The 18,282-nt window shown below is 40.1% G+C and overlaps 1 protein-coding gene and 1 long non-coding RNA gene across 5 annotated transcripts; both read right to left on the reverse strand.

Moving 5' to 3' along the window:
- Positions 1-2,148: 2,148 nt before the first annotated feature.
- On the reverse strand, positions 2,149-5,314 carry LOC133922133 (uncharacterized). 4 transcript variants are annotated; one of them, XR_009910387.1, is made up of 6 exons: positions 4,921-5,314; positions 4,699-4,790; positions 4,473-4,606; positions 3,792-3,869; positions 3,353-3,625; positions 2,149-2,366 (listed from the first exon to the last, which is right to left on the reverse strand). It is a non-coding gene; the product is annotated as an uncharacterized LOC133922133 (long non-coding RNA). The 4 variants fall into 4 exon arrangements; XR_009910389.1 differs by having other exon boundaries at positions 4,022-4,606; XR_009910388.1 differs by having other exon boundaries at positions 3,792-4,606; positions 4,722-4,790.
- A 2,247-nt stretch (positions 5,315-7,561) lies between these two features.
- On the reverse strand, positions 7,562-10,654 carry LOC133920552 (calcineurin B-like protein 6). The gene is made up of 8 exons (XM_062365162.1): positions 10,491-10,654; positions 10,262-10,344; positions 9,890-9,949; positions 9,517-9,625; positions 8,802-8,854; positions 8,521-8,601; positions 8,333-8,445; positions 7,562-7,980 (listed from the first exon to the last, which is right to left on the reverse strand). The coding sequence occupies exons 1-8, from the start codon at positions 10,597-10,599 to the stop codon at positions 7,923-7,925; spliced, it is 666 nt and encodes a 221-aa protein (XP_062221146.1). The 5' UTR covers positions 10,600-10,654; the 3' UTR covers positions 7,562-7,922.
- Between the last annotated feature and the right edge of the window lie 7,628 nt (positions 10,655-18,282).

Here is an 18,282-nt window from a genome sequence, read left to right on the forward strand (position 1 = left end):
CACCGCTAGTCGTCGAAGTTCGAGGCCGGCGACGACCTTTTTCCCCCTGCTCCGGCGTGTCGCCGCCGTGCCGAGCTCGGCTCCACCGAGAAACCCTCCGCCAACAGCGCCCTTTGAGCTCAGCCGTTGGATCTATCCTCATCGGCCCAGATTAGATCTATTCGTACCCCTTCGTTGGCCAGTAGCAGTTCACCACGTGTCACCTTTAAACCAGTCAGCATCCCATGCCTCGTCACCCTTCCACGTGTACGACACCTCTAATGCTCAGCCCATGTGTCATGCCCAGTCAGATCCAGTCAGCTGCCACGCAAGAAAAGGTGTTTTCCAGTATAAAAATAAATCTGATAATTCCTTTAATTGGTAATTTTGCAATTTAGCCCCTGAACTTTTCTGAAATAACAAAAATAGCCCTATCTTTTTACAGTTAGGTCCCTATACTTTTTCATAATTACATTTTGATCCCTCTATTTTTACAAAAAGGTCCCTGGACTTTCTGATAATTCAATTTAAGTCCTTTTCTTTTTCCAGATTTAACCCTAGACTTGTTTTAGCCCTAACTTTTTCATCGCAACTCCGATTTAAGCGATTCTTGCGCCGATGGATTCGTTTTTCAGTGCTCTTTCTTTTTAGCCAGTTTTTATCTCGTTGTTCTTTTGTTTTGTGCTCTGTTCTTAGTGTATCTTGTTTGTTTATTTGCTGGTGATTGTGCGATTAGCCGATAACGTCCCGAGTCAATTTGAAGAACATCAAGACCAGGAGCAAGAATACACTGAGCAGCAGCAAGGAGAAGGCAAGTGTCCTTGATCATATTGAACCTATGTTTTTAAATGTTTTGTTTTACAAAATTGCATGCGATGTCTGTCAATATGATGGGTAGTCACCTATGTTAGGGTTTTCCCTAGATATTCCCTTATCATCCCTTGGAACCTAGATGGTTTATGGTTAAGAGTCTTTTATGGGTAGATTGCTTAGCCTTGCTTTGAGATATTGGGAAGTGTCATAATTTTGACTAATGAACATATGCAGTAATGATGGTTAATATGATGATGTTTTAGCAACATGGAACCTTAGGTCTTGAGCATAGGGGTGTTGGTGATAATTGTCATGGTTATGACGTTGGTTTAGTGTTTGCTCAAGTAACCTAAGTAAGGACCGGTTCTGGAGCGATAACCCAAGAAGTAACGTACCAACCACGAGGCTGATATGGGTAAGGTGTGATATACTGATTAGAGTCTGTCCAGTGTGCGTTGGGTCAGCACAAAAGGGGGCTTCTGGGTAAGAGCTTTGCTTGCGTAAAGCCTGGCGGTGAAACCTAGTGGGCAGACATGCACTGGATTAGTCTCTAGTTAGTGGAAAATGTCATACAGTGATTCTTGGCGGCACACCACTGGCGTGTGTTAAGTGTCTTGCAAACACGGCAATATGGAATTCACTGACTCGTGGGTAAAGTTGGACAACCTCTGCAGAGTGTAAAACTGTTATAACAGCCGTGCTCACGGATATGAGAGACTTGGATCCTCACATGATTAGATGGTGGGTTGGTTTTGGTTCTGGTACAGGGAGTACTAGATGTTGTGGTTTGGTCTTAGTACGGGAAGTACTAGACAGTTGTGGTATGCAGGGTGGGAAGCCTTGTATGCTAGATGATGTATTGTTGGGTTACATTCATTTAATACATGTCTAATGCTTTTGAGTCCAAATGTGTTTTCATTACTCGCATTTACACAAATAATACCTTGTGTCAGCCTACTCTTGATATAAGTCTGCATGTCATTATTTTTCCACACTTGCTGAGTACATTATGTGCTCACCCTTGCTTTCCCCTGCCAAAAACATATGTTGCTCAGTGGAAGACTTTGAGGATTTCCAAGATGACGATCTGGTGTTCTAAGGAGCGTATCTTCCAGTCGGTGCCTGTGGAGTTTTGGTCGCCAATGCTTTCGTTTCGCTGCCGTCGTTTAGATGATGTCGTTTAGGTTAATTTTGAGATTGCTTAGGTAAAGTCTTTTATTGTAAGAAGAAAACGTTTGATTAAATAAAGTATTGCTTTTGTTACTTCACCTATGACGTCTTTATATGTGTTAAATTTTCTGGGCACACATAAGCCGCACTTGGTTTTGACCGTTAAAACCGGGTGTGACATCTGCCCTGGGCTAACTCTTGAGATAACAGTGGTGCATTCAAACCCTTCAGACGCTGAGAACAAACATTGCCACTGAGGAAAACACTTAACTGGAAGTCATATGTGTTGGTCAACCTCAGCTCCTCCAACGTTTTGAAATGTGGTTGAGCATAAATCAGACGGGGAACTGGTGGCCACTCATCTGTGACATCATGCTTGATGGGGATCAAACTCACCATGCAAGCTGTGAGAAAGCAAAGCCACTGTCAGAATAGAATGCAAAAGTGCAGAAAGTAGAACAGCAAGGAAAATGCAGGTAGCATGCAAATGTTCAACTAACAAAAAAGAAAAATAGAAATGGAAACAATGCTAAAAGACGAGCGAAGCACACCACAGAATAATACATGTTCAAAAACTCATGTACTTTCGGAACATCAAGATTTATGTACCAACGGCAAGCTATGTTTCCACCAGAACAAGAGCAGATGTCGATATCTATGCTAAAAGATTTGACGCCGCATGGAAGGCATTTATGCCACCTTGTAAGATAGTTTCTCTTCTAGTTATCTAAGAGAATCCTAGACTTGGCCAAGATAATCGTGAAGTCAATGGAAAATCAGATTGGCCATGCTCCTTAACTGACAGAGTCACTCTTTCTGTCCAAGTGGAGTTACATTTTTTTCATGGAAAGATGGCAAGATATACAGAAGAAATGTGTGTTACCATTTCTTTTTTTATTAGTACGCCCGGATGAGCAAAACAATACAAACAACTGTGCATTATTATAACTATTCTAACACATCTTGTCATATTCGTTGATCCTAGAATTCCTCATGAAGGCTTATATTACATTCATGGTATCCTAAAAGAGTGTCAAATTCTATGCAATGGTACCCCAATATGAGCATAGGTCATGTAGTCCTTTTGTGCTCATACCTACAGTGTCTACGAATTCGGTGAGCAATAAGGATGCAAACTATATCAGCTGATGTTCAGAACATTTTGTCTACAGCTCAAAACATTAATAATTTAATGGTGTGATGAGCAATGCAAATGTCAGCAGCTGCCAGCATATATAAATTTTGAAAACATCAGCATCTCATATTCGACAAGACTTGGCTCAATTTCACTGAAACAAAACAGCTTGAGCTGATTTAGTAGTAGATGGTAAACATTTGTGTTAGAGCCAATCTATGATACAACAAAAGCTACCAGCAGTATGTGACTAACCTCTTGTCAAATTTAGCCTCCTGAAGGGCCTTCCCATGAAACAGTACGGAGGCGGTACTGACATATTGAGCTGAAGTATGTTCACCTCCATGAAAGATCTTGTCATTGAATCAACAGGTAGAGCATTATTACCAGTTCAAGAAGATCTTCCCTTGCGTAGGTGCAGATGCATATTAGGATAAGATCCTCCACAACAATAATGCTAACTTCTTGATACCATAATATCCATTGCTGCTTCCACATTACAAAATGAGAACATTGGAGCTGAGGTCACTGCAGATGATATACAACATCATAGAATCCAGATCTTGAAATTCCAAAAGGGTATATCAATGCATAATCGGTATTTATTTTCAATCTTTATCTACTTGTAAAAAAAAGGAGATGCAATTATAACCTGAGTCGAAAGTAATAGTTAGCACATAGCTGCGAGGAGCACCTGAATTGGCAAATGAAGGAGGCAAATGAGTGAATTGCTGGTGTCGAGGCTAGGAACCTATCATTGCTACAAAGCTGCCTGCAAATAAGCATCTTCCATCAGATCAATTTGTGAACAGGGCCACGAAAGTAGTACCATCACCAAGAATAAACATTAATTTGTATTATTTTTTTGGCTGATACAAATGAACATTTTCTGATGGATACATGAAAAAGAAGCTATAGATTCACAATGAATGGACATCCTAGGGAAAAATGTTGATATTGTTCTTTGATCGACCTCCCTGGTCTTACTATATACAAAGCACTAACATAAAAAAAAGGTTCCTAGGCATGACAGATGGGAACACACAAAGCAAATAAATCTGTGTTTTTTTTTTTCAAATTCCTGGCCCCTTAGGTTGTCCTACTGCAACAAAGGCAATGCACACAGATGTAAATTGGAGATGTAAATTTGAGAGAAGCAAATCTGATAGAACGGCAATAGACATGTGAAATAAATGCTAAGCCTAGTAATATATCTTGATTGATACCTTGTGGTACCACTCAAACATGCATAAAAACAACCTTATCAATCATAGGGCATTTTTTTCTGGATAAGTAGTTGAAATCAAAGAAATGAAAAGCTGCAGAAATGTAAAACTAAATTATGAAATAGATAAAGGAGATGCATCCACTGAACTGATAACAAAGGACTGGGTAAAAATTCCTGCCCCTCGGCAATCCTCGCTATGCTCCTATATATCCCTTTGTAGAGCATGAACAGGAACATTTGCACTGGTTTGCAGTAGTAGGAACGAATATGTGCACCTCAAACTGCAAAAAAATGATGAGAGAAAAAAAGTTTAGTACCCCTGGGTGTTTTATCTTTGACAAAAAAGGCTGCAGGGAAGTGCAACAACATGTACCTATGGTATGATAGTAATCTTACAAATAAAGATCCCAAAACTGCACCAAGCATGTTGCTAGGCAAACATATACCACAGTAGCGAAAGTGACACTAAAATAAATAACAAAAAAGAATCCAATTTAATGACAATACAAAAAAGCATAAGCTAACTGGATGGATCAAGAGAGCATGATACACGCTCCGGCTCATCGAGACGACGAGGATGGCCTTCAGGCGTTACCTCGCCTGGTACACACCAGGTACACGAGGGCAGGTCCGACGTCGAGCCCTTGGACGCCACGTGCAGCCACGGCGCACTTACTGCCTAGAGACACTGCCGCAACGGCTCCCCGCCGTTGTCGGGGTTGTAGATGCCGCCGGCAGATGGAATACTGGAGGGGTGGCGCGAAGCTGCTCGATGGCTGGCGCTGCAAGGGTCGTCGTCCTCTGAACGGAGTGGAGCCCCTTTGCTCGGAGCGGCACGACAGGCGCATCCCCACCGCTTTGACACACAAAACGAAGATCCTTCCCTTGGAGAGCCATGGTGGCAGCCTCTCCGCGTGTCGGGCGTGGAGTAGGCCAGCGAAGAGCAATGGAAGGAATACGACGATGAGGGGAAGGACAATGCGAGGGCCAATCCGGTGGCAGCGAGGCATGAGGTGTGGGGGGGGGGGCAGGTAAGTCGTGCCGGGGAGGCAGCAGGCGACGCTGGGAGCGACAGCGGCAAATGGGGGAGGGGACGACCATGCAGAGGAGCAGCGGGGGTGGCGAGGCGCTGGGAGAAGGGTAGCCACGGCGCCGGCAGATGGGATGAGAGGAGAGGAGGGGTGATTGGGCACTGAAGAGGTGAGGACCCGGGGGAAAAACAAAGCCGGCGATCGGAGTCTCTAACGCGCACGCCCCAACCACTAAGGGCGTGTTTGGTTTGGCGCACCGGCGGATGCACGCACCAGCGGATGCAGGCATCGGCGTATACGTTCCGCGAGCTGCGCGTTTGGATGGCGTGATGAGATGTGCGAGACTGCACCCGCTCATGCAGCTATACGGCCGCCCGCTGCATCCGCACATACGCTGAAAATGGCCGTAAGTCGCATGCAGGCCGCCCAGATGCAGCAGCCGACAGCTTGGACCCACTCATCAGCGACAGCGAGCTCCCTCATGCAGTCTTAGATTCAGTCTACCAAACACAAATTCAAATTCAATCTGCATCCGCTCATCCAACCAACCAAACACACTTCTTTTCTAGAATACGAATCCCCTCAGACTGCTTCCCCTCATCCAAGATATACGATGCAGCTTTACGAAACCTCGTGCGGACAACCAAACACACCCTAAAGGCATGACTGGCTAACCGCAAGGAACCAGCTGGAGCCCACCAGGGAAACATGAACCACATGACGCCGCGCGTACCGCACCGAGCTCGCGCGTGAAAAAATCGGCCATGCCACCTAACCGCGCTGGAGAGGCAACGAGAGCCGAAGGATGGAGCAATCCGACGGCAAAGAGAAACAGGGCAATGTGTACCGGCTGGGAGGCCAAGAAGTTGGCCGGGAATATAGATATAGATGTTAGGCTACACGGCGGTTTGGTTGGATGGGTGGGGTTTACACGATTTTTTTTACTTTATTTTTTCTTTCTTTTGTTACTTGAGTCGAAGAAGTATGATAATTTTATAACTATACAAAAATTGCTAATCTTTTCATTGGCATAGTTTATTTGGTTAATAGTTAATTGTTTTCGTTACAGAAAAATATATTAGTAATTAAATTAGTTAAATCTTTTTTGGAGGTTGATAGTTTATTTGTTGGAGAAGAGTGGATCCTTCTCATTTCGGGATCATAGTAAAATCCAATCCACATCGATTAGTTTTGTTTTACTGAGGACTGAGATATGTCCCGTCGCCGTTGATGCTTTTCATGCGGATCAACCGGAAGCACAGATCAATTCGACGCCCTGGTGGGATTTACCGCCATCAATCCAAAACCTGTGGTAATTTCCTACGTCTTTACTTTTTCTTACTCGCGCTCCTTCCTTCCCCTGCGTACTTCAATAATGCGGCTAAATAAACGTGAAAACTACTCCATTACACATATGTACAAGTATTGAAAATTCTAGAAAGCAATACCGGATGTAGGGGAGACGATATTATGCAGTCAAGCACAATTTCAAGATCAAAATCGATTAGTTTTGTAAGATAGCACAATATCTCAAGAAAATGATGAAAAATTGTATTCATCGTGAATTTTAGTTTCTTTTCTTCGTGTTTGTCAATATCATGTCTTGCAAACAAAATCGAGTTTGGTTTTAAAATTTTGCATCATGTCCCTCACATATAGTATTTTTTTCAGAAATTTCTAAAACGAAACTTTTATACACGTTTTTAAAGTGGTTTTCACGATTCCATCGAAATGTGCAGTTTCCACACAATATGAAATAAGCAGGCTACATGAGTTGCACACGTGCTGAGTTGCCATATCGTCATATTCTCTCATGGTTTACCACCATCCATTTCTTTTTATGAGGGGTGCATGCGCTTCAAGACCTAAACTTTATAATCTTTTATTGACAAAAGATTTTATGAGAAGAAAAATGATATCATTGGATTGTATTTGAAAGAAGTTTCCTATGTTTATTATGGTCGTGCTGCTATGAAACTATAATATAAGAGAAACTAATGGTTAAAGTTCAGCTTTAGAAATCGCATTGAGTCAAACCACGCCACAAATTTCGAAATGCGAGGAGTTCTCTGAGTTATCACTAATTACCATAAGTTTATTGTAGAAAAATAATCCTTACAAGGACAGATTCACGGGTCATGGTGCAACATCGGATACCAATCCTTAACTGTAGTGTGGAGCGCTTGCAAAAGGAAGAAAGTAGTGTGAAGTTATCTCCGTAGGAATTCAAGCCCGGCCTGCCCGGAAATTGCAATTTTCTCTTAAATACTTGTATAAAGGTATTAGGTTTTTTCTTTTGCTACTGAAGGAACACATATATGCTCCTACACACACCACACATGCGAGTGTGCGTCCTACAATAAACATAGAAGCGTAAAGAGCATGGGGCATGCTTTACCATGAAGTGACTCGTGTGTGTTTCACATGTATGAAGTCACTAACTGGTACAACAATAATACAACAAAAGGATAATGGGATACAATGTGATTCCTCCTACCAAACGTGCATGGCCATCCTCTTCCTCAGATTTGCCTTGTAACTAATGTCTGCTAGTATCCATTACACCTCACAATTCCGTCACTTGCGAGTGGAAGACGAACTCCGGAAACGCCACGGTGACATCTCTGCACATAACACAAGCATCAATACATCCAAGCTGACGATGGTTCACAAAAAATGTGGCAAGTTCAGGAGGTTCTTTTTTTCTTTCATCAAAACACCATTGCACGTAATTTTATTTATTTATTATCCACCTTGCATGTATCTAATAGTTTCAAAATAGTCCAAAAGAATATAAAAGTTTCAAACCCACTGAAACCATCTTAGAGGGATCAAACATCAGCCGACTTAAACATCAAGCAAATATTTGTTACCAGATGTTTGAGGTCTCTATAACTCATTTGTCTTCTTCTTAAAAATGAATTATAGGGAGGATTTCAAACTGCGAGCAACTTTAAGACATACGTAGGGTCTTACCTGAGGTATGTCAGAGTCATATTCTTCAGAAGAGATGGATGTGCGTTCACGAGACTGGACCACTCCTCGAAATCAATCTTCCCATCTCTCTTTGTATCTGCTTCTTCAAACGTCTGCCATGACAAAGTGAATCAATAGTGATCAATAGTGTAAATCTTGTTCTCCTAATCTATATTGATATAAAAGACCTTGTCGATGATGCTTTCGATGACCTCGTCTGAAAGGTTCATATTTGATTCCGCAAGCGTCGCCTCCATCATTTGCTTCAGCTGAAATGGAGAAAAAGTGTATGGTATTACCTGATATCATTGATGATAAAACAAATGTAATTCATCTTTCGTACTTTGTTCTTCGGTCTATATTACAGCTTATAACTAACAGATAAAAGGATACAAAAAGTTACTAGAAGCCCTGATCTTCTACAAATTTGCATAGTATAGGATAATTAGTTAGACAATCTCAAAATCACCTCCTGCCTTTCGATGAAGCCCTGACTCTTGAGATCATACAGTTTGAAAGCAACTGAAAAATGGTAACTTTTGTAAGCTCTCTTTATTTGAATGTTCAAACCACGGTAATAAGCTAAACTGTTACGCCAAAACTATGAACAACAACCGCATGTATAATCGGATAGAATTCACAGGTCGCAAGACAATATAACTTGTCAAATAATGCAAATTCCGGTGTCCATGAATACACCTTAGGGCATAATCACACTTGTTTTATTTGTTTTTTTCACAAATATGACATGGCACAATATGAAAAGCCCCTAAAGAAACCCAAGCATGCTATTTGACATGGCCTATTCACTACTTAAGGGTGTTTTTTTGAAGGAAGATTGCACCAGGAGTCTTTAAAGTTATCTAAGATTCGAACTAAATTGTAAGGATTTGATCTCGATTCCCCTTTTCCAAATGGCCCTAGCAGCAACAAAGAATATCACCATATAAATTTAAGTGTAATCAACTTGACGGTCGGGCAAAAATAAATACATCTGTTAGAAAAACCTGTTCGAACAGATAAAATATCCATCAAAAGATGACAAGCAATCAACGAGGCACTGCATTTGTAGTATAGTCTTTACTGGTACTAATTAGTCCTTGTCAAAATAAGTGCATATAGAGGTCGAGAAATAACATACAATCGAGCTAGGTTAGGGATGGAGAATATTACGATTGACCTACAATTAATCTTATCATCAACAGGAGCGTCAGGATGAAAGACAGATAGAGCTCGTGCAAATTCCTCAAATCTGAGTCCCTTGGTTTGCTTCGTGTCAAACAAATCAAACACCTGAAAAAATGTGAAAAATATCTAAATAAGAAAATGCTGGGTAGGTTTGATTCCTTTATCGATAACCATTACTAAATGCCATCATGCCAATGTTGTAAGAATGGTTAGGGACTAAACTATAATTCATTTATTTCCAGTGTACCAACTAATGATACTTTAAACTAGCACGATCGTAGGGCTTATACATTTAAGAGAAAGGTGAAAGAAAAGGGTTGAAAGAAAAACCAGTGTTAGCTCATGCGAGCATATATATATATGACATACCCGATGTGCAAATATGGTGCCTCCTTTGTTGGGACCGAAAACTCTGAGGTTGAACTCTTCCTGGAAATTGGGAGGATCATGAACGTGAGATATAAATCGATGGATGCAGCATGCTGTAGATACATATATTTTTTAAAACCCATTATTTTCCCTACTTCTCGATTTTGATGTAAGAATTTTAATCACTAGCTAGAAGCAACTTTTCTAGAATTATAGTAGCAAATTCTTATGTGAGTTAGCACATATTCAACAACTAGCTGGATTTTACAGCACAGCACAACAAGCACAGATAGTATTTGATCGGATTACATCTGAATTCCACACAAGGCATGCATACAGTTGAGAAGAGATGGACAGGTCCTTTCTGCTCACCTTGCTGATCATGCCGTCCTCGACAGCGGTGCGGTCGATCCTCTTGAACAGCACGTAGAGGGCTTCAATCTCGTTGACGCTGACTGCACTCACGAACGCATGCAAGAGCAGAAACAATCAGAAACGGCAAAGATGTAGGGATGGATCGGAAGCTAGCGTACATTGCAGATGCATGGGATTGGAATATATGAATGCATACGTGTTGAGATAAACTAACCAATCTACTTACAGATTGTTTGCCTCGCCAGTGCCTCAGGATCGCGGAGGCCGTCCCTAGGGCTACAGCAGCGAGTCAACAGGTGCACCACCTCGGCGAGCCAGGACCGGAGCGCCGCCATCGCCGGCGTACGCTCCTCCTGTGCCGCCGCCGCCGCCTTGTCGCTGTTCACCAACGGTTCGTCCTGCCACAAACCGATTGGTACGGTGTCGACTAATTATATATAATCAACGATTAACAAGTAGATCGATCGAACGGGAGTGATAGGCAACAACGTAGCATAAGAGGGACAGGAGTGCAGAACATACCATGTAATTTGGAGATCGATCTAACGTATTAGTTCATCCAGAGAATATATAGGGAGAGTCGGTTTGATTCCGGTTGTGTGGGAGAAGGAGAGGACTCTCTTAATATATGTAGCCGTGTACGTCAAAGCTATATCCGAGTCTCGTGTGGAGTCCAAACCGAATCTGACGGGTGGGTACGGTTAGCTAGCGTGGCGATTCTCTCCGGGCCATGGACGCGCGCGTATCTATCTTTTTCGCCGCAATTCTCAAGCGCTACTACAGATTTAGTTATTAGTTTCGGTTAAAAAATATTATTAATATTGGTTTTTAAATCAGCACTGATTACATCATACTAATAATAAATATCAGTACTGGTCTATAAGAAAGAACTGGTAATAGTAGTCTGAGTATCAGTATCTACTAGTATTACAAGCTGGCACTGATATGAAGACTATCAGTATTGGCTTTTTGTTATGAGTCGGCACTGATTACCCCTTCCATGTACATAATCTAGCCGTTGCCAATAACGGTACAAATAATATCACATACAACAAAATAAACATACATTTAAGTTTCACATACACATATAATCTCACATTCATACATAATTAATTCATATCTCATCTCATTCGTGCGTACATAAGCATGTTCTTTCACATGACATTCACTAAACTCCGTAACTAAGACAAATTTATAACAAAAATTCATAATTAACATAAGTATGCAACAAAAGGGTTAGAAACTATATCATTTATATTTTCTTGATAACCGAAGACCTTGAACTATATTTTTTATCTTGAGAAAAATCAGGTAACGAACTCCACAGGCTAGGTAAAGGGACGACGTCTGAACAATACCATTTGAAAACATGGTACTTGCTGGACTGTAAAATGACTTCATCATTGATGAACCCACAGAGTTGTTCCTGAAGTACGATAATTCTCTACGGTATGATGATACCTGTTTCTAGCTTGAGTTCCTGCAATTACCAGAATTTAAGAAATCAATCTATTTGAACATGACTAGAAAATAAAATTAATCATCAATGTATATACCATTTACCTTAGAATTAGTAATGCTACTGTAATTGTTTTCAGTGAATACATACATGAAGTCACACACATAGTAGCCACATAAATTATTACACTGGGTGGTCTGAATATTACAAGAAAAATTGGTTACGACTTTTCATTCCTTCCGGTATGAAAAGTGATGTCATTTTATCTTGACGTAGCGCACATACACCTTATACTACTATTACAGAACACCACATATGTAACGCCCTATCAGTGTCGATTCGATAGTAATCGGCACTGAAGATGTATCAGTGCCGGTTCTTAGCTAAAACTGGCATTGGTAGTAACTGTATCAGTGCCGATTCTAACCACGAACCGGCACTGATAATCAGTATCAGTGCCGGTTCTAGTTACAAATCGCTATTGATAATTGTTACTGTAACAGCTTATCTTAAAACATTCATAACTTTTTCACACAAAGTCAGATGGAAAAAAGCTTTATATTAAAATTATAGCTCTCGATGAGATCTACAACTTTGTAGTTGAAAATATTTTAATTTGAGATCATTTAGATGCCCAAATAATTATAATAAAGTTACATCAATGGTCAATGACAGCTCATATTAAAAAATTCATAACTTTTTCACACGAAGTCGGATGAGGAAAAACTTTATATGAAAATTGTAGCTCTCGACGAGATCTACAACTTTGTAGTTGATCACTTTTTATTTAAGATCATTTATATATCCAAATAGCTATTCAAACGTTCGATCAGAAGATGTCAAAAAGATTTATTTTGCTACTATACTCACGAATGGACGATAGTTAAGGTCATGCGTACGCATAGGCTGTGAGGTTATGAGTTCGAAATTTTATTGTCGCATGCGAGCGAATATCATGTGACTTTGTGAATATTGGGCGCGGTCGGGTGGGCAGCCTCTGGTCGTGAATTTTTTTAAAACTTTTTTCGACCCGAAAAAGTTGAATCGAGACCGACTATTAGTGCCGGTTGGAGCTACCAACCTGCACCGATAGTGATTTTCAGTGCTGAGTAGTCAGTGTTAGTTCAAAACCCATCACTGATGATGATTTTAAACTGACACTGATGAGGTGTTTTTGTGTACTGTACGTCTGTGATTATTGACCGTAACTAGACTTAGATTCAATCAATTCAAAGTTTACTAAAGCATTAATGAAATGATTAGTTTACTTTTGTAGTACGTCTATGATAGATTAGTATTCATCTATTGGATTTCTTATCACATTGAGGACAACGATACTGCTAAGGTCAGTCTGAATGACAAAGGGGGTCCAGTGAAAATTGCACATATGTCATCATAGGTAATTAGTCCTAAGTCCTAACGTCGTGATGCTAAAAAAGAGTAGAACAAATATGGAGGGTGTAACAATCCAAGTTCTTAAAACCATAGAAATAAAACATTTCAAAGAAAAATAAAAAATTATATATGCGTATATTTTTGATTGCTTGTTTGATTGCTTGATTATGTGAGCTAATGTATTTGTATAGGTAGTATATACGCTATATGTATAATTATACAAGTGTATATACATGAGAGAAATTAGAGAAGAAATAGAAAAGCTTTTCAAGCTAAGCCCATCTCCCTTCTCTCCCTCTCTCGATTTCAGCCCGGTCCAGCCTGCCACCATCTCCCTCTCTCTTCTCTTTCTGGGCCGAAGCATAGCTCATCAACTGGCCTGCTCAACACGTCTCCTACCTCTAGCCTCTGCTCCCTCTCCCTGCTCTCTCACGCGCCGCCGTGCTACGCCATCAAAGGAATATGAGCCGGCCATGGGCCAAGAAGAAAATCCGGTGCACATACGATGGAGAAGGTCTTCTAGAAGGTCGCTAGCTGAGGATAAGAAAGAATCATGGTTGAGGACGCCATATCTCCAATCGCAATTGAGCTCAAATCGGAGTCCGAGTTGTTTCCACTGCCATTTAAATCGAAACCGAGCCGCCCTCAAACTCTATCTCCTCTGGGTATAAATAGCACCCTATACCCCTTCCCTAGAGCATCCCAGAGCAAGTCATCCGTTTAGAGCCAAGAATCACCGAGAGAAGCTTGTTCGCTGCCGTGTCAGTGAGGAGAGCTATCGCCATTGATCTCGCACGCCGAAGCTTGATCGCTACCTCCAAAGAGTTCTCTAGCACCGCAGGAGTGCAAGGAAGCTTCCCGAAGCAATCCCAACCGCCGTTTGCCACCGGAGCACCATCTACAACGCCAACTGAGGAGAATCACCGTCGTGTGCTGTCGCCCGCCTCTCTGGAGCCTCTCCAATGTCGACGTGTCCCATAGGTATGATCCCCGTGCCACCCTGATTCTTTTGAGCCACTCGCCGTCAAGTTTAGATTGCCGGAGCGCCGTTCCGACGAGGTTCTGGCATTGCGCCACTGCGGAAGCCGTCGTCGCCGCCTCTGTTCAGCCGGAGATGAGAGCCAGCGCACGTGAGCCATCCGATCCGAGACCAAGAGCCGATATTAGAAGCCCTCATACCCCTTCGCTAGCCAATTCGAGCGCGACAAACCTAGTTAGCCGGTCTTCCACCTCACCTTGCCACATCGGCGGATTCCCTGGCGTGTCATGCCTTCTCAACAAAGGATACCCAATCAGCATTCTTGTTTTTCTTTTTAATTGTTTATTGCTGTGATGACGTCATGAAGCCTAAATATTACTCAATAAGTAGTTTTTCAATGTAAAAATAATAATAAATAGGAAATTAATTTCTAATAATGTTTTATATGTTTATATAATTTAATTTAGAATAATGTTTTATATGTTTATCTAATTCTATTTAATTGTTTTAATGATTTTATAATTCAAATAAACACTAGAAAATTCTAGAAAAATCCCAGCAACATAAATTCATCTGTAGATAATCTTTTCAGTCTTGTTTTAATCTTTAGAAAATCATAACTTGTCAACTGTAGCTCTGTTTTGACCCGTTCTTTCGCCGAATTGTCCGGAGTAGTGTAATCTTGTGATGATGATGTTTGTTGTGTGATGTTTTGTTCTTTTTGGATCTTGGTGTTTATGTGTTGTTATTTTTCCGCGTATATTGTGGGTAGACACCAACGTTCAGGAGGAGCTAGAAGGTCTATAAGATCAAGATTTTGAAGACCCAACTGAGTTCAATGAAGGCAAGTTGTGTTCTTGATCATTTTTATCTCAGTTTTACAAATGTTTTGTTTTAGAAACATGCATGCTAATAAATTTTTGGGAATCCTAAGTATTAGGCTTTACACTAGTTTTTTCCTTATCATCCTTATCGCCATAGTATGGTTTTGGGTTATGGATGGGTAGATGATACTTAGCTTTGCTTTGGATGGTAATTATGATAATTGTTCCACGAACTGGATAATGGTCCTATGCAACAATAATAAAATATGATGGAATGATTTTTGTAGTAACATGGTATAGGGATTTGATCAGATAGTATTATGAGATGTATGGTTGGGAAAGTGGCAATCTTGCTCAAATCTAAGTACCGATTCATGGAGTGACATTTCTTTGTTTATAGTACAACCACAAGCCTAGAATGGGGATAGGCCTAGCCAAGTAATTTGATTACTCTCAGCATAGTATAGACCAGGCATAAGAGCGGTGAATGGACGATGTATTGGGATCCGAAAGGTGCAAGAGGGGGCTTTTGTTGTTGAGATGGAATCACACGGCAGTGAAACCTTAGCAGGTAGACATGTGCTGAGAGGAGGCATTGTAAAGGCTTTGTAGTGGATTCCTAGTGCACACCTCGGTAGTGTGTAAGAGTTATCTGTTGACCAATGGATACTCAGCAAAACGGGACGATACATCTTTTAGGTAAAAGTACAACCTCTGCAGAGTTAAAGCTGAATATTTAGTCGTGCTCACAGTCATGAGCAGCACTGAAAACCTACCATGATTATAACTGGATGTTTTGGTTAGTCGGGTCAACTGTGATGGTGGGAATCATTGCTGAGGGTGGTCAATCATAGTGGTGGGAACTATGATTGATAGTTCAACCTTAGTGGATGGAACTTTGGTTGAGGTGATGGTTAGTTGGTTAAGCTAATATGGATAGAATCTTGAGGTGGTTTGTTATTCACTTAATTATTATTGCTTTTCAAATATTTTTATTTAAGCACTGATTTATGCAAGAGAGTCATATAGCCTTATTCTTACCAATCCTTCATATGCATACTATTTCCTTCACAACTTACTGAGTACGACAAGTGCTCACTCTTGCTATCACCAAACACTCAATTGGAGAAGGTGTCGAGGAGTACGCTGAAGGTGGATCGTTCTAAGATGATTTCTACGTTGATGATGCATGTGGAAGAGTTGTGAGGATTAGAGTCTTCGTAGTTCGTTTAGTTTCGTTGCAGTTTATTTGGTTCTTCGACCCTTGAATGTCACTTTTTGTAAGACGGTTAATTCGATTAAGTATGGATATTGTAATGATTATCATCAATAAAGTCACTATGTATTGGGATTGATTCTTAGACTTAGCACATAGATGAGATTGGTTTGTTTCTTAAACCGGTCTTGACAGAGGAAAACACATACATAAAGTTATAAGGTAAAAATATGTATCTTTAATTGGTACGTAAGAATAAAATCAAAAGCATAGTCCTCAACTTCTTGTGGCTTGGTGCGAAAATGAGACTATTTTACGCTAAGCGCAAGACGCTCTTCACTGCAATGGCGCTCTACTTCCCATTGTCTTCACTTGTAAAAAATAAAAAGAGAGTAAATTTCACAAAACTACACTACGATTTAAGAACTATTGCAAAATTACACTTTTACAAAGCTATTTCCCACAACTACCACTTTTCTTGTCCTTATGTATCACAAAGCAACACTTTTAATAACAAATTTAATAAAACTACACATTAATTGTCATTAAGTATCATAAAACTACACATTTTAAGAATTTATATCACAGCAGTACACTTATATTATCATTCCATTTCACTAAACATCCATATCACATTTGGCAAAATTGGTCTTTAAAAGTGTGGTTCAGTGATAGTTTTTACAATCTTAGTGTGTTCTATGAAATTCACTAAAAAAAAAATGGTGACCACCGTGTTCCTGTCAGAATATAAAAATGACATGCCTCATGTTCAAATGGGAAGAAAAAAACAGATACATGAAAACTTTCAACTTTTAACTCAAGTAAGTTGAAAACTTCGATAAGAATCAACTTAATTATACCTCTTTTGGGAAAATATATGGCTTGATGCCAAACCTCTGAGTAAACTAGAACCTGAGATATATAATATCTGTGATGACAATAATATTTCTGTGCAAGCATGCAAAGACAAAAAAAATGGAACATGAGTTTCTTGGTGATAGTTACATGACACTTTCCAATTTTTCTGATGCATTGGACGTCAGTGTCCAAGCATTACCATTTACATATTTTAAAACTGTTTTGGAGTTCTGATCATCATAAACACAAATTCGCCCCTAATCTAAACCCACATTGCAATAATAGGAATTTCTGTATACTAGAAGTACATCTAGAGATAGATGGCACTGCGAAGGCAAGGATAATAGATTTGCAATAATATTAATTTCTGAACACTAGAAGTACCTTTTCAAAAGGTCTACAATGAACACTTTTCATTTCAAGAATTGAAACTATTGTCCCTTAAAGAAGAAGGGTGGAATATGCAAGCTGCAGGATTCAGCATAACAGCACTACCCTTTAACTGTACTTGAAATACACTTTTAGGTGCTGTAGTATATATTGCAGAAGAACTTCATGGGAAAACATCACATACCAAATGGTTCATTTCTCACAAAGATTTTTTTTACGCTCCTGTATGCTTATTCTCATAGGAACGTGTGGATTCCATGTTTCTTATGCCAGGAGACATCACACCAACAATTAGATGGCAACCATTATATGTGCAAGTATATACATTTTGGGTGTTGGTAAAAAGTGAATATGCAAAAACCAAATGGAAGGGTGTAACATGGCATCAAATGTGCGACAAGTGGGAGAGTGAAGTGTGACTGCAATAGTACTCTTCTTATTCTTCTTCAGCTGACAAGTGGTCCATCGCAACATGTTCAAGATTGACATTATCAAATAGCTATGAGGATGCAATAAGCATCATACACATGGTACTTAAAGGCTTTCAAACGAATAGAAGAAAATCACTAAGCAAAAAGTTACCAATCAACATGATTCGAATTCTTACAAAAGAAAATTTGATATGAGCTTTATTCATTGGCCAAAGAAGTACCCATGAAATAAACATGAATTCATAAATATTCAAAGTTCTTTATGAATTGTAATCTTCAGGAAAACTTTGTTTTCTATTATAGAATTTGATGCAATAACATAATAACACATTTTCAAGGGAGCCGAGGATGAGCTTGGTCAGTAGCAGAACAAGCAACCCACGTCACTGGTCAACTTGTTCGATTTTGAATACAAGAGAAAACTCATCTTCTATGCAGTTCAGTGATACACCTTTTTCTTTGATAG

The sequence above is a fragment of the Phragmites australis genome, chromosome 6 (genome assembly GCF_958298935.1).
Source record: "Phragmites australis chromosome 6, lpPhrAust1.1, whole genome shotgun sequence".
NCBI lineage: Eukaryota > Viridiplantae > Streptophyta > Magnoliopsida > Poales > Poaceae > Phragmites > Phragmites australis.

Excerpts from the sequence above, each read along its gene's own strand:
- LOC133920552 (XM_062365162.1), bottom strand. The coding sequence starts at position 10,599 with ATGGCGGCGCTCCGGTCCTGGCTCGCCGAGGTGGTGCACCTGTTGACT. Across the intron at positions 10,345-10,490 it reads ACTGGCGAGGCAAACAATCT|TCAGCGTCAACGAGATTGAA; the intron begins GTAAGTAGATTG and ends TCGTGAGTGCAG. Across the intron at positions 9,950-10,261 it reads AGGACGGCATGATCAGCAAG|GAAGAGTTCAACCTCAGAGT; the intron begins GTGAGCAGAAAG and ends CCCAATTTCCAG.